The following is a 16,879-nucleotide window of genomic DNA, read 5'->3' as shown; positions in this document are numbered from 1 at the left end:
AAATGCCTATTTCTTTAAACTTTTGACGAAGGGACTCGCGTGATTTTAGTTGATATATTGCTCGAATTGCTCTTTTTTGAAGTACAAATATAGAATGTATATCAGCAGCCTTGCCCCACAACAAAATACCGTAAGACATTACGCTGTGAAAGTAGGCAAAATAAACAAGTCTAGCTGTATCAACATCAGTAAACTGTCTTATTTTTCTCACTGCAAAAGCAGCTGAGCTGAGTTTACCTGACAGTTTTTCTATATGAGCACCCCACTGAAGTTTAGAATCCAAGGTCACTCCCAGGAAAACTGTGGAATTCTCTATTTCTAGTCAATTCACTCTTTGGATTTAGTACAGCGTAATAAGGGAGTAAAGTGATTCCACTTTAATCTTAGACAGCATCAGCATCGAAGATCGTAGTCAAGGACTTGACATTGTATAACCTAATCTATCGACATCTATCTTTGTCTTTTGAAATCAATTTATTATCTGCAATACTAAATATCATCGCAACATTTATGGCGCTCGTATATTTTAATTGTAACGGTTTTGGCATTTAAGATATCTAGTAAACTTTAATAAACATATCCAATATGGCCTTTTAATTAGTTAGTGTTTTTATTTTTCTATTACAAATCTAACCTTATATAGAGTTTAGAAAACATTTTTGAAAATATTTAAACAATAAAATCTGAAGCTTTAAGCTAACGTTTTGCTATTTCATTGCTATTAACTGTATCCCTGTAGTCCCTTAAGCGAAAGGCATGTGTGGTATGTTCTAACGGTCAGTATTCAGTATCAATTTATTGCTGCTGTATCCAGACCCGTTATAGGGCCTGCGCAATCTTGGGACTGGTTATCAAGCTGTTGATAACAGTACATCGAGTGCTGATGGGTGAAAATTACCTTTCAAATTACATGTCGTTCTGATATGAATGTGTAACAAATTGCAAAGTGTTTGTCTCGCTGATCCAGTGTTTAACCTATGTGGCTTCGAATCCTGGTTCAGTTTATATGAGACACTAAGTTTTTCTTTCTTTTAAAAAACTTGCCTTAGTGGGGATATTAATGGTTTCATAAACCCGTGTTTCGGCCGGGACGAAGGATTTAACGTGATCTACGTTGAGCCGTCGGACAGGTTCATTATCATTAACATCAGATATAAGATTATCCGCCAATCTGCATTGGAGCAGCGTGGTGAGTCTAAGTTCTATATCCCCTTCCTATCCTCCTAGCGAGGCCTGACCCTCTAGTGGGTTAGTAACCTGAAAATAGGTTGATACTGATTATGATGATATGTAGTATTGTTCGACTTTAACCTTTGCCTATATTTAATTTAACTTAATTATTATACATATTATTGTATTATTAGTCTAGTTGTTTTACAAAATAAATAAATAACATTTATGAAATATAAACACCAACATTTGAACATTATATTATTTATCTATATTCTCAAAGTTCTTGTTCGCACGTTCCTATTTAGTGGAGTCGTGATGTACTGGAATGTCGAGGTCAGGTGATGGGATCCGTTTCAAGTTTCAACCTGCATCTGAACAAAAAAGTAAAGCAATCATGTCAGACCTTCGTCCTTTGATACTGTTTTAAATTGAAAATAGTACGAAAGAAGTTAAAGGGACGAGTTCTTTAAACACGGACTACCTAAAGTAGTTTTGAAGAATCTTTTACTGACAAAAGTAATCATTCCAAAATTGAAAATATATTTAGCTAAAGTAAAAAAGAAGGCGAATCATTTATTCCATATCCTATCTATACTAATATTTTAAAGCTAAAGAGTTTGTTTGTTTGGTTGCTTGATAATCTCAGGAACTACTGGTCGGATTTGAAAAATTCTTTCAGTGTTAGATAGACTATTTATCGACGTAGGCTATAGGCTATAATTTATCCCTGTATTTATACGGGAACGGGAACCAGACGGGTGTAACCGAGCAGCGTCAGCTAGTTTCATGTAATGGAAACATAAACAAAGCTAATCTCTTTTTTAAAAATAAATTCATGGTTATTTATTTTTATTTTAAATTATTAACATTTTGCATCCTGATTACTTTTTCTAAGTTTCTTTCATTACTTGTAAGAGATTGCTTTTAGCAATAAAGCCCCTTCCATGCCCACGTGTATTTTCTTTTTATTACTGTTTGCTCAAGTGTCCAAAGAAGTAAATCTTCTTCATATACAAATAACGCTGATCTTAAGTCTATACCAGTCTTTATATAAGACTTAGGCACTGCTATAAATTACGTTAATAGACTCATATCTATTTGCTTCATGCAACCCAACTTTCATTGATCGTGAAATGTGATCCTCAATTCCTCGATACGATAGTCGTAACTCCAATGATTTGTTACAACTTTCGCTTCTTCTGTTGCAATCGTGATCATTATTCGTGCCCATGAAAGGGCTCCATTGGAATGATCTCGAGCGTCACATCAAACTGTGATAGGCCGTGAAGGCTTTTGTGTGTTAGACTTTGGGCCTGCAATAGCCTCACTTACCACATTTTATTAACGTTGAATATAAAAGCTTGGCAATGAACTGTACTTAAAACCTGGCTGAGTTTGTTGTAGGCTCTTCTTAGGGCTTAGAATACCCTTCCCAAGTCTGTGTTTCCTTAGACTGCATCTTCACTTACCATCAGGTGACCTTGCATAAAAAAGCCTAATGCTCCCACGATAGGTAAGTCAAGGAGTTTCGATGAAAATCCATACCCCCTTTCGGGGTACACGGCATCGTACCGGGACGCTAAATCGCTTGGCGGTACTTCTTTGCCGGTAGGGTGATAACTAACCATGGCCTAAGCCTCCCACCAGCCAGACCTGTACCAATTAAGAAAACTTAAATCAGTCCAGCCGGGGATCGAACCCAGGACCTCCGTTTTGTAAATCCGTCAAAAACATAGCTTTGTCACTACTCTTCGAAAAACACCGTCAAAGATGAAACTTTAAGTATAACTGAATGGTTGCCACCGTAACTAAGGGACTCGCGAGTGAAAGCATAACTCTTCATGATATCTTATATATAATATCAAAAGACTAGCGAACAACCACCCTTAGACCTCATTAATTATGGCCTACTTCCAAAAACCTTTCGCATTTATATGAAAACAATACTAGCGGACGACTTCGTTCGCTCTCAGAGCACATTAATCTGGCTCTATCGCAAAATCTGTTTTTTAGCGGATACCTACAACTATAAACTACCTCCCTGCCAAATTTCATGTTTGTACGTCAATTGGTTTTCCAGATTCGTGACCTTTTGCATATTAAGATTATAGATTACATTTTATACTTGGACCATTGAGGATGGACCACGGTCGAATCTCCATAATTGGTACCAACTTATGGTCATAACATGGGCTGAAAAACCTTTACTTGTGATCAGAGAAGAGGCAGACAAACTATAAGCTTTCATAAAATAGGGTATCTATTGGTTTCCAAAATACAGTGGCATCTAATTTGGAATCCAGGGAACTTACTCGATTATTGTATTGTATTAAAAACTAATTTTAAAAAAATGATTATGAATTTTGATTTTGAGGTAGATCTGGCTATCGCTGACTGATGGCTCACGTTCTATATGGCTGAACACAATAACGTCAATGAAAGCGTCTCGTTTCGTCGATAAAAGGTTCGCTCAAAGCCCTGCGTACTGGATCCGTTCAGGTTTCCTGTCTGATTACACAGTGTGGGGGCTTACAAAGCATTTTATTCAATGCACTGCCTGCACACTTTACAGAAATTGCGTAGTTACCTACTCTGTAAACATCGTCTTATCCAAAAGAGTCGATTGTTAAACCCGGTACACTACCTACTACCAAGACCTTTTAGTGTTTATTTTTTATAATACTCCTTTTTAATATCGCCATAATGATTAAATCTTGATTTTTTATTCTATACAAGTCAGCCCTTGACTACAATCTCACCTGATGGTAAGTGATGATGCAGTCTAAGATGGAAGCGGGCTAACTTGTTAGGAGGAGGATGAAAAATCCACACCCCTTTTCGGTTTTTACACGACATCGTACCGGAACGCTAAATCGCTTGGCGGTACGTAAATACTAGTATATTATAAACTTAATTCTTATATTTAGCCGAGTAATATGTTACAACTTATAATAATTATGAATACTTACATTAAATACAAAACTATACTAATATTATAAAGTAGTAAAGTTTAATGAGGTTGTAGAGGGGTAACCTCTGAAACTATTGTACTGATTTTTACTAATAGCCACGTTATTTGTGAGTGGCATAGGTGTATTTTATCTGATACGCGGATGAAACCGCGGGGTGTTTTATTTAAAGTCAGCCATTGACTGTCAATTATTCTCACGTTTCTGCAGCGCAAACGGCAGCGAAGACGTTTCTTATGTCGAGCCGTCATGCACGCAGTGACCAATGATCAGTTATAGTGGTGGGTGCTGCAGAAACGTGAGAATAATTGATCGTCAATGGCGTGCATAATATATTTATCTGTGTTAGTCGCAATTGCCGATTTACTTGTCAATTTCACTGAATTATTTATAGTATATTTGTACTACTTAAAACTTTCGGTATTGACTAATGGTACCATTTAAAACAGCTTAATCAACGTACGGCTGTTGAGTACACATATAAAATTATTTATTGTATGTGTTCTGTTCTTCCCTCCTAAGGGTCTGACAGAATACCAGCGTTGTGGATGTACTCACAACAAATTTTAGCTGAGTCAGGTCCATTTTTTTGGCACAACATATTTTCTATGTATATATGTATTAGTTTTAAGTTATTATTACGATATAAATGTATTAGTTTTAAGTTATTATGTAGTTATGTGTTCTGCTAATAAATAAATCATTTCTATTCTATTCCATTCTATTCTAAAATGAAACGAGACATAGAAATACGAAACTAAACGGTCACAATATATTCTAAGCGGCTTACAGCAAGCTGCAGCTTTTATTTAACGTTCATTTAACCTTGGTGTATTTGAGCCGTGTCTATTTGAGCCCATTATCAGCGGCACGCTAAGCGGGGTCGTTCGTGACCTTTTCTTAGAGCTTCCTTATGAATTTACTTAGTTCTGCTTTGTTAACAACCGGTTTCGAGTCACTACACGTGTTCTTTTAGTTTGACTAATTTGTATCTGGTGTCTGGGCAGGCGATCCGTCGCTTCGAACCAACAAACTTGTTTTAAACGAATTACATGGGGTTTCTAAACTAGTCATCATTATCAACCCATATTCGGCTCACTTGTGAGCTCGAGTCTTCTCTCAGAATGAGAGTGGTTAGGTCAATAGTCCACCACGCTGGCCTAATGCGGATTGGCAGACTTCATACACGCCGAGAATTACGAAAATTCTCCTAGTATGCAGGTTTCCTCACGATGTTTTTCCTTCACCGTTTTGAGAGTAAAACTAGACTGTGCATAAAGACGTGACATTTGGAAATACTCATCATCATCATCAACAGTCGATGGACGTCTAATACTGGACATAGGCCTTTTACATGGACTGACAAACAAAACGGTCCAGCATCCAGCGGCTCCCTGCAACCCGATTGATGTCCTCAGTTCACTAAATAGGGGGTCGACCAACACTGCGCTTTCCGGTACGGGGTCGCCATTCCTGCACCTATGGACCCCAACGTCCATCGGCTATTGGAAATACTAGTCTTATCAATTCCGCGGTTAAAAGTATTCCAAGATGTAGGCTCAGACCCCGGCTGTTGGACTTTTATCTTAACCAAACTGCATAGTTTATTCGGGAAGGGAAATGAAATATGGGTCATCATGTGAAATGGATGTTAAATAATGGAAACTTTGTGTTTTTAAGCGAATTTAAGGTTACCCAAGTTTTTCTTAAATTATCTGTTAAGATACCATACCTTCATTGATCATTGTTGTTACTAAATCTATACTATATTATAAAGTGGTAAAGTTTGTAGTATTGCCCCTACAATCACTTACAACGTAAGTGCAAAGAACCCTTGGTAAGCTCTGGATCTACTGAACCGATTTTGAATATTCTTTTACCACTAGAAAACAACACTATTTGTCAGTGTTATAGGCTATAATTTATCCCCGTGCTTTCACAGGAACGGGACCTACGCAGGTAAAACCGCGGGGCATCGGCTATTATGTGATAATGATGTTGAACCGTGAAACTTTGCGTTTTAACTTTTAAGGGTTTGACCCTAGGTTTTCTTAATCATCTGTTCAAATACCAGAGCTTCATTAATCGTTGTTGTTACTAAATAAGAATAACTGACTGAAGTAGGTACTCAAGTGAACGTACTTACTCAGTAACTTTTTAAACAATATTATGTTCCTCTCACCTTTAAAGAACAATGGCGATATTTTGACCTGTGAAGCAATACAATTGCACGAACCATACACAGTGCTGAATACACAGTTAGTAGTAACACCGAAAATTAATTGTCATGATGTATCCCACGAAGGCGCCGATGTGATGCTATCAGTAACAGAATCATTAATTTACATTGCGCTGTTCTCACGTCGATATTAAGTAATCGTACTGGTTACTTGTTTTACTGTACGTTTTTGTTTCATCACATGCAGCAAAGAAAAAGTGGGGACCATTATAGCCCAGTGGATCCTCTGCCTCCGATTCAGGACGTTATCACGTGTCTCAAACGGTGAAGGAAAAACATAGTGAGGAAACCTGCACTCCAGACATTTTTTTTAATTCTGTGCGTGTGTGAAGTTTGCCAATCCACATTGGGCCAGCGTGGTAGACTATTGTCCTAACCCCTCTCATTCTGAGAGGAGACTCGAGCTTAGCAGTGGGCCGAATACGGGTTGATAATGGTCAAAGGATCTTCTTCTGATAGGGCCAACTCCTATTGGAGGTTAGCAATCATTAAGGCTGGTTTTACTTTGTTCACTGATGCCCGAAAGAGTGATCTGGTGACCACTGGCGTAAGTTCTGAGCCGAGATGTGCGTCTACGATCAGATCGATCTTTATCTTTCCCTGGATAGCTGGAGCAGGTTTTATTTGGAGTTTCGTATTAAATGACCCAGGTATTCAAGCTTCTTTCTTTGAACCTCCATTGGCTTTCCCAATCTTTGCAGCATGATATTCGCAGCATCCGCCTGTAAACCCACATTTCGAATGCCTCAAGCACTACTATGAAAGAACAACTAATGTAAATAATGTCCAAAATCATCTCTAGACGTATTACAGTGCCTATTTCTTCAACTAAACAACTGGTACAGGATTAAATTACAAACATTATGAAGTTTACCACTGTCCAAGATATAGCTCATTTAAAGACTCCACCTGAAAATCTGCGCTGGATCTAGCTGTCATTTGCTGACCTTTATTGGAATAGTAGTATGTTTTTAACCTCTTTGTATTTGCTAAAGCGTTAATAATAAATATGATTTAATACATTTAAGATTTTCTTAGCAATTTATTTTCTTTCTTCTTCTTCTTTCTAACACTACTTCTTTCTGGTTGACGGTGTGCATTGCAGAATAACTTAGCCCATGTGCCCGGCAAGACTTTTTTAGGCCATCTTTGATAGTGGAACTCCAACTCATTCCAGCAACAAATTAAATTTAAAAATAAAAACAGTGTTTGGTTCTTCTTTTTCTAACATTAGTGTTGTTCTTTGTAATCGAATAGGTATGCGGACAAAGTCATTTCACCAAGTGAAGAGACTTTAATTAATAAGTATCGATTTTCATTAGCCTTTTGGTTTTGTTTTTTCGTGAGCGTGTTTTATAGGTACATCTTTTCCCTAGGCATATTTTCAACTTAACCAGAGGTCATCAAATCATATTCCTACAGAATATTAATGATGTAATAGGTTACGGAAGCAATCGTAATTACGCCATTACGTGCCGCAGATAGAAATTCGTTGATAATTTCGGTACTAAGGTATATTCGTTGGATTTTATGAGCCAGTGTATCGCTACATTAATCTTTAATGCTATGTAAATTATTTGGTTCTGTTTTTGGTTCAAAGCCGCTGTATATGGGGTCGGCACCCGGCACTGTCTGTGGGGAATACCGAGGACGGACTTCGTAATGCGTGGAATACTAAATTAGTGACTGGACTACAACATAATGATCTTGTGTTTATTTGATGCATTTGCGACGCAAAAGAATGAGCTAAATACACTATTTGTGTTCCCATCCCTAGAGAATGACCATAGTTATTTATTTAGTTGTGTTGTTCTTTTTTACTCGTAAATGTAAAAGTAATCAAGAAATTCACAAGAGTGCAAGTACAAAGGAATATAATATAATTCTTGATTTCCCGTGAGAAATTCTGCAACTTTCTGTTCAATAATTTTATAGTTTCATTTTCCAATCTCAAGATAGAATGTACCTATACCTATCTATATTAAATAATTATAACCTATGTTTTACATATACCTCTCGGTAAAACATAGGCTGTATTCTAAATTTGTAAAAACTCAGCTCTCGTATTTCTTTTTTTTTTATTCAACGATATAGGTAGATACGAGTATACATACATATAATCGTTGATTTTATTTCTGCTTATACTAGATAGGATTCGTAAAGAACCTTAATTTCTTTACGAAGATTTGTGATGAAATTGAAGTTGGAGTAGGTACGTAGTTAAAATGTAAAAATTACATAATCAATTCGATTAATAGCTTTATTTTAGAGTCCACGATCTTGCAGGATATAAAAGCACCGTTGTTAGATTAAAAAAAATTTCAACCGACAGTTACATCCGGTAATTAAAAATCGATAATGAGACAAACCAGACCTTAGGAATTTTAATGACATCAAAAGACAAAAGGTATTTTCTTTAAAAGTACTTATTTATTACCTATTTTGTAACTTAAAGAATTAAATCTATGTAGCGTTTAACTTTTTGGTTCTTTTCTGCGTCGTTGGTCCAATTAGTCTTTGTCATATTAATCAGTAAGAAATCTACAGCAGTTGAGAAGTTGTTAATACCATATCCTATGCTTCGGAGAACCGATCATTAACATTACTGTCTCTTTATTACACGCTATAAATTAGCTTCACTTGTAACTATGTATGTAAGAAAATGTTGGAATCTTAATTTGTCCCGGTTTTCGATTAGGATGAAATTTTGCACACGCTCTGAGTTCTGATGACAATACATGACTAGCTAAGAAACGTTGTTACAAATCCAATATGGCGGCCTCCCCAAGATGGCGGACTGGCTGTTTGAAATCCTCCCCCAAGATATGGATATCAAATGAAAAAAATAGTCACGTGACTTAAATCCAGTATCTATTTGTAATTTTTAGTGCGTGCTATAAGCGTGTTTTTTAGTTTTTTAAACTATTTAAAGTTATTTGCAATAGCCCGTCAACATGTGGTGTAGCAGCCACCAAACATAAATCTATACTAATATTATAAAGCTGAAGAGTTTGTTTGTTTGATTGAACGCGCTAATCTCAGGAACTACAGGTCCGATTTGAAAAATTCTTTCAGTGTTAGATAGCCCATTTATTGAGGAAGGCTATAGGCTATATATTATCCCCGTATTCCTACGGGAACGGGAACCACGCGGGTGAAACCGCACGGCGTCAGCTAGTCACTTATACTGCGCATAAGCAGACCGTGGCAGGTCTAGCTCCACATCTCCTTTAAGGACTGGCACTGGATTGGGCCGTTGAAATACTAAGGTGATGATCTCTTTCCAGGGTCACTCTGAGTCGAAGGGAGCCAAGAAGAGGGAGAAGAGTGCGAGCGGCAACGGCAACAAGCCCACCCGCGGCGTCGCCACGTCATTCGGCTTTCGCCGCCGGCCCGCCAGTACATCGCGCGCTGACGACAACGCGCGCAGGAAACAGAAGAATCACGACAAGAATGGAAATGGAGGTAAGGTCCCCTTCTTCTCCCCTCTCTTCTTCACCTCTTCTTCATCTCCCCTTCTTTGCCCACTTGGGGATGATAACTAGGTTTGAATATATTGATTTTTATGATACATTCGAGTGAATAAGGTCAATTTTAACTAAAGCAAAGATTGTCTGGATATTTGCAAAATAAATAAGATTATAAAATTTCAAAATCTTTTATTGTAATTAGATGAAAATTCAAACAGTTTTAGCTACATTAAATGTGACATTTTTTAATATGTGAACTATAAACATAAACGCACAAATAGCAAAGATATTAATATTTTTTTAGAATGCCCACAAATCTAACGATCATTATGACCTACGACGTCATTAAATCATACCATTTTGTATGGGGCGTTTTTTGGGATCGGTGGAAGCGCCGCAAATCTGACCCTTTAAATCCCTGTAGCTCCGAAAGTAATGATCGCAGATACCCTGTTACTTTTACAAAATTGCTTTACTATTAGCGTATACTCCTAATAATTAATATACAATTTAAAAAACTGTCATCATCCCTATTGCGTACAGTTTACCTCACCTACATCATATTGCGCAATGGGTTACTTGAGTCAAACTAGCATAGGAAACTTTACTGCTTTAAGTGGTAAAAAATCCACGCTGGACATTCATCACCATCATCATCATAGGATTTGATACTCACCCTCTGATTCTGGACTATTGTTGTACTTTTGTACCTAATCCTAAGGAGAGTACTTTTATGTAAGATTTAGTTTACCTATAGATATTTTAGTAAAACACATAACATTCGATCACCGTCGGTTTTAACTTGATTCATTGTCGCACCGTATTCTCAAACAATGTCCGCAAGACAAAAATGGGATGGAGAATTATCATACAATAGTTTATATTATACAGAGAGTCTAACAAAAATCGATAGATAAGTTATGAATACGGGTGAATCTAAAACTGGAATTTAATAGATACATCAGTTGTGTGTGAACAAACATATGTATTAGGCAAAACAATTTAATAAATTATGTTTATTTAAACTAATATTATAAAGAGGTAAAGTTTGTGGTATTGTAGGGAGTAATCTCTGGATATATTGAATCGATTTGGCAAAATCTTGTACCACTAGAATGCCACGTTATTTGTGAGTGTCATAGGCTATATTTTATCCCCGTATTCTGACGGGAAAGGAACTACGCGGGTAAAACCCCGAGGCTGACCATGATCTGTACGATTTAAAACATTAATTAAACTCCATACAGCCCCCGAATCTTTCATTACCGTCTTGACCATGGAAATATCGACAACAAAAAATGTGGTCATTACTTATCTTACACTTGATTAGTGGTGGATTCATTGGTAGTAGGAAATGCCGTGATAGCCCAGTGGATATAACCTCTGCCTTCGATTCCGCGTAGTTTCAAATTCGGCCTGGGGCATGCACGTCGTACCCTTCAGTTATGTGCATTTTATGTCATTAAATATCACGCGCCTCAAACGGTGAAGGAAAAACATCGCGAGGAAACCTGCACACCTGAGAAATTTCTTAATACGTGTGTGAATTCTGCCAATCCGCATTGTTCTAGGGTGGTGGACTAAGTTGGCAAGCCCTAACCCCTCTCATTCTGAGAGGAGACTCGTACTCTATAGGGAGCCGAATTTGGATTGTTAATGATGATGATGATACAATGTCATGTTTTTGTACAGGTTCAACAGAGGATCTTCGTCCAGAAGAGGTATTGTCTGGTCGTTCGACGCCCCTCGCTCGGCCACGGAAGGAGATCTCGGGGCAACCACTTCGTACAAATAGGTAAATTGTACTCTTCAATATTTCTTTGTTAATTATTACTTCATTGCTTGCTTCGCTAGACCGCTGTGAATGCTGTCTTAGGACGATTATTGTATATATATATATGTAGATCTAGGTACTATTCAATTTTACACATAATATAGAAGGATGTGTTTACATAAAGAGTAAGGAGGACAATTGGTTGAAAAAAATAAAACAAACAAACACACACATGTATCGTTTTAAAAGTGCTTGTAAACTAAGCCTACTTGAAATAAATGAATTTGAAGTGCCCCAATTTTGCAGTAAAATGATGAAAAATTAAAAATAAAAGTTTTTTTTTAAATTATTACTCCACTTTCAGTTTGTTCTTATGAAAACCTTAACAACTTTTCATGTAAATTTAGCGATTTAGCGTTCCGGTACGATGCCGTGTAGAAACCGAAAGGGGTGTGGATTTTCATCCTCCTCCTTACAAGTTAGCCCGCTTCCATCTAAGACTACATCATCACTTACCATCAGGTAAGATTGTAGTCTAGGGCTAACTTGTAAACAATGAAAAAAAAATCTAAATATATTAAATAATCGAACTAATATCAAAAAAAACATTTTGTTGTTACTTCGATGTCAATAAATTAAATGTTAAATATTTTAGTTCATGTTTTTAATGATTTTGTCACGATAACTGTTCATCACTCTTCCAATGGCTATTCATTAGAAAGAATGACTAATTGCTCTCCCATTGACCCATTGTAGTATCTACTCCATCAGTTGATATCGTGTGTGCGTAATTAAACAAAAAAGATTGATGAAGAATGAAGTTCATTATATTGAAGTTATGTTCACAAAAGCGATTACGTATAAAACAAAATGATGTAGTGAGAGTAAAATTAAAAAGTTTTTATGTCTATTAAGTAACAGGAAGTAGAAAGTACGTCAAGAAATTACATGATACACAATAGGAAATCTACATCCTTTACCGCTTTCATCGCGTTGGCAGATAAAAAATGTAAACATATCAAAATATGCAATAGTTATAACCACACCCAGAACAACTTGTGTTCCGGTTATTCGAGCGGTTCATAAGTACATCTGTCACGAGCTTTTTTTAAAAATATATGACAATCGTTATCCTACTAATATTATAAACGCGAAAGTTTGTATGGATATATATTTATTTGGATGTTTGTTACTCTTTAACGCCGCTATTACTGAAGCGATTTGGCTGAAATTTGAAATGGAAATAGATTTTACTCTGGATTGACACATGAGCTTTTCCTATTACTGAAATCTCGCGGGATCATGGATTTTTCCGGAGTGAAAAGCAGCTTATGTGTTAATCCAGAGTAAAATCTATTTCCAGTCCAAATGTCAGCCAAACCGCTTCAGTAGCCTCAGCACTAAGGAGGAACAAACATACACACTTACTCAAAAACTTTCGCCTTGATATTAGTGTGATCTTTTTTGCGACAGAGGGGGAGAAATCTCCCTACCTAAGAGATACAATCACAGACAGTATTGAGTTTTAGAATTACAGTATCAAGCTAATCCAAGCTCAACTTCTGAGAGGAGAATGTTTTGAATCCAAGGCAGAAATAGCTAGTAAAAAGCTCGGTATCCTTAATAAATTGAAGCGGTATTTCATTATGGAACAGATTCTTTCTATACCAAGCTCAGGTTCATTCATGCATGGAGTACTGCTCCCTTGTATGAGCCGAATACCAGCTCGCTGCTTTGGATTCCGTGTATCATCGAGCTAGAATCCTATAAGTAACGAAGCTCTATCTAACGCAAAATTGCAAACTTTGGAGCATCACCTTTCTTCGGTTTTCCACAGGATTTATTTCAGAGAATGCGCTTAGGAAATATTCAATCTTGTTCCATCTTCACCATCTAATCTTAAAACTGCTAGGAATCGCGGAAATCTGCATCCATTACGAAGGATGGAATGCTCTTCCAGCTTCCGTTTTCCCTACCACCTACAAAGGTATCTTCAACTCAAGAGTGAATAAGCATTTTCTGGGCAAGCGCGGTCCACCATAGTTTAATTACCATCAGACATGATTGCAATCAAGCGCTGGCCTATATAATTAAAAAAATAATCTCTTGAACGAAAAATTTGGTTAAGTGGGACTAGTAACCACCTTTAACTTTATACTAATTTATTATACAAGGCTTAACTAGGCAAGGCACTAATCAAATTAATTGGCAAGTAAGTTAGCTGTAAATCTTGAGCAACGACAAGATTCAGGAAACTATTACATCATGTTATGGGATTAATTACTTGATTGACGTTTACTGATCAGACTTGAAATTAAATATACCTGCCTGAATTAATTATGTGATAAGATGTGACATCATGTTAACGTTCTGATTTGTAACACCAATTAATCCAATCTATACTAATATTATAAAGCTGAAGAGTTTGTTTGTTTGATTGAACGCGCTTAACTCAAGAACTACTAGTCCGATTTGAAAAATTCTTTTAATGTTAGATAGCCCATTTATCGAGGAAGGCTATAAGCTATATATTATCCCCGTATTCTTACGGGAACGGGAACCACGCGGGTGAAACCGCGCGGCGTGTGCATAATCCTCGATTTATGTATCTACACTCAATACCTCACAGCGCCTGGTCTAATACAAGCTACGCTTTGGGGCTGAATAATGTATATAAAGGTATATAACTTTAATGAAAAAGATAATTCGTCAAACAAATGGTGTATAGTCAGTTTGGTGAATTTTATGTTTACTAACTAAAAACCGGCAATTTAAATTCTAGAGACTTCGCTATTACATTTGTGTAGGCGTTTAATTAATGATTAGACAAACTTTACAACTCCTAATTTACATTTACTGCCCTACTAACTTTTTGTAATAATCGTTAATCTTATCTTACTAGTGATTTATATTACCAACATAGATGAACAACTATAACTTGGCAAATTCGTTCGTAACACTCCCGATGGTCCGCGCTGGTCAGGAGGGGGGTAGCGGTACCTCGCGCGCACGACTTCACACCCACGCAGCCCTTTCCCCCCGTCGCTCGTATATCATGGGAGTGTCATCTACGAACTTGCCAAGCTATAAACTCGTATTTTTTTTTAATTATGCCCGGACTAGTTTGGACTTCGAACCCATACGCGATTCTTAATCTTGTTTTAAACAGTTATTTATAATTTTTTTCCCAAATTCTGTATATAAAATATTCTAGTTAGTATTTATACAATTTTCTTTTTGCTTTTCATTAGACTAGTAGATATTGCCTTAAAACAGCGGTCGCTTATAGTTGCCGTTATAATTTTTTTTTTTATATTTGACAGTAAGTAACTCCTTAATTCCATAGGTTCGGTTTCAGGCAGCCGCACAGCAAGACTGCCAAGGTGGCCGACGTGAACGTACCTGCTGAGGAGGCCTTCAGTGCACCAGTTAAGGATAAGGAGACTGCCATCAATAATAATACGTTAGGTTTGTAAATTTTCTCCTTTTTCCTTAATCAGTAGAGAAAGTCAATATACATACATCCGGATATCCGGGAGACGTTTTTAAACGATTTTATGGAGTAGTAGTCTGGTCAATTTAACACCTAAACTATGGTAACTAAATTTATGGTACTTAAATTCCCATAAAGCTGAAAATTTATTGTATTGAGCTGAAAACAAAAACAAAACATAATTATAAGTAAACTTTAAAAAGTCCTCATTGATCCTTATTATCTGGAAAAATATTTACTCAAGGTCAAAGGGTTAAAAAATGGGGATTTGCGATTTTCAGGAATACAATAATGCCAGTGGCGTAGCGTGCCTTGCAGGGGCCCTGTACAAAATGACTTAGAGGGCTCACTAAACGAGCGGCAAATCCCGAAAAATCTCTTTAGGTTTTGATTTACTCCTTTAGTCTTTCACCACAAACTAAAATTAGTACCAAAATGATTGTTCTAACATACTTGTTCTACACAAGATGTAATAATTATATTCTTCTGTTTTTTTTTCGGGAAACACCAAAATACGTGATATTGTGGATACGTAAGGGGCACCTTTAGTCCGGGGCCTATACCATTTAAACGGCTGATACTGCGGTAGCTACGCCCCTGAACTCTCATGATCATATGTGATGGATGTAAATTGTCGATTAAATAATTTGCAAGTACCTACACACTAACAAAGCTATTGTTTTACTAACATGGCGTCTATCATTAATCTTATCTTATTTGGTAAGGAAGTGTATAAAATCTCGATAGCTTAATTCGGTCTACACAATAGACAATGGCAAATCGAAACGACATGGACAAAAACAATTGCATTTATTTTGTTTACTATAGTGCGAGTGTCTATTTGTTTCATTTAGTTTTGTTATGGCTGTTTACTTAAAATAGACAAAGTTTGATTTACAATAATTACATAAATAAGATAATTTGAAAAAAAAATGTTTAAGTAAAACTGGACCTAAACTGTCAACATCATGGTATATGGCACCATTGTGCCATTTAACATAAGTACGCATAAAGCCGGATTTACATTTATCTGACGTGTCGTGTCGTGACGCGTCCGAACAGAATCAGTATCATACATTTTGTATGGTAACGTTTACAACTTTACACTTATGTGTTGTGACATGTCGCATACAAAATGTACGAAACAGATTCTGTTCTGATGCGTCACAACACGATACGTCAGACAAATGTAAATCCGCCTTCTTTACTGTACCTACACGGTAATAATTTAATCCTTTAATTGAGATTTTAATTAAAGCCATAAATCAGGGGAGATGAAAAATTGGTAGCAACCCGTCGTCGAGTCAATATGTTGGCTGTGCTACAGTTACTCCCCCATCCGAAAGCAAATTAAGCTGGACCTTTATTGTATTTTTTTTTTCAATCTAGCCAAATATTATCTGCATAATTCCGCCAATCCCTTACTTATTGGAGATGCGAGGTGGATCTTCTGTAAAGACAAAGGCCTGGCCCGTTTAAATGAAAATGATGATGATGATGAAACCTGAATCCTGCTTCTATTTACAGATAAGAAAAGTACAAATCACTACAACCTGCCCCTCCTGGCCACTCAAGTGTCGTCCACGGGAGTGACCAACATCGTGGGTGTCGCTGGAGTGCCCAAGCCAGTCACCAAACAAACTGTCATACTGACCTATCAAGCTCAGCAGTATCCTCACCAAGTAAGTCATTTTAAGGCGTGATAGCCCAGTGGATATGACCTCTGCCTCCGATTTCGGAGGGTGTAAGTTCTAATCCAGT

General features: G+C 36.9%; 1 protein-coding gene across 4 annotated transcripts in view; it reads left to right on the top strand.

Annotated features, from left to right (window-relative positions):
• The window catches only part of LOC112048517 (uncharacterized), a 125,251-nt gene that overhangs the window by 46,430 nt on the left and 61,942 nt on the right, over positions 1–16,879 (top strand). For 3 of the 4 annotated variants that reach the window (XM_024086057.2, XM_052884748.1, XM_024086058.2), the window contains 4 exons: positions 9,669–9,846; positions 11,544–11,646; positions 14,972–15,093; positions 16,646–16,800. In XM_024086057.2, coding sequence (XP_023941825.2) covers positions 9,669–9,846; positions 11,544–11,646; positions 14,972–15,093; positions 16,646–16,800 — 558 coding nt within the window. The remainder of the gene's footprint in view (positions 1–9,668; positions 9,847–11,543; positions 11,647–14,971; positions 15,094–16,645; positions 16,801–16,879) is intronic. The other variant, XM_024086056.2, reaches the window with a different exon arrangement.

This window comes from Bicyclus anynana, chromosome 12, assembly GCF_947172395.1.
Source record: "Bicyclus anynana chromosome 12, ilBicAnyn1.1, whole genome shotgun sequence".
Classification (NCBI taxonomy): Eukaryota; Metazoa; Arthropoda; class Insecta; order Lepidoptera; family Nymphalidae; genus Bicyclus; species Bicyclus anynana.
The sequence above is the reverse complement of the archived record's forward strand: the minus strand, read 5'-3'. Positions and strand labels throughout refer to the sequence as shown.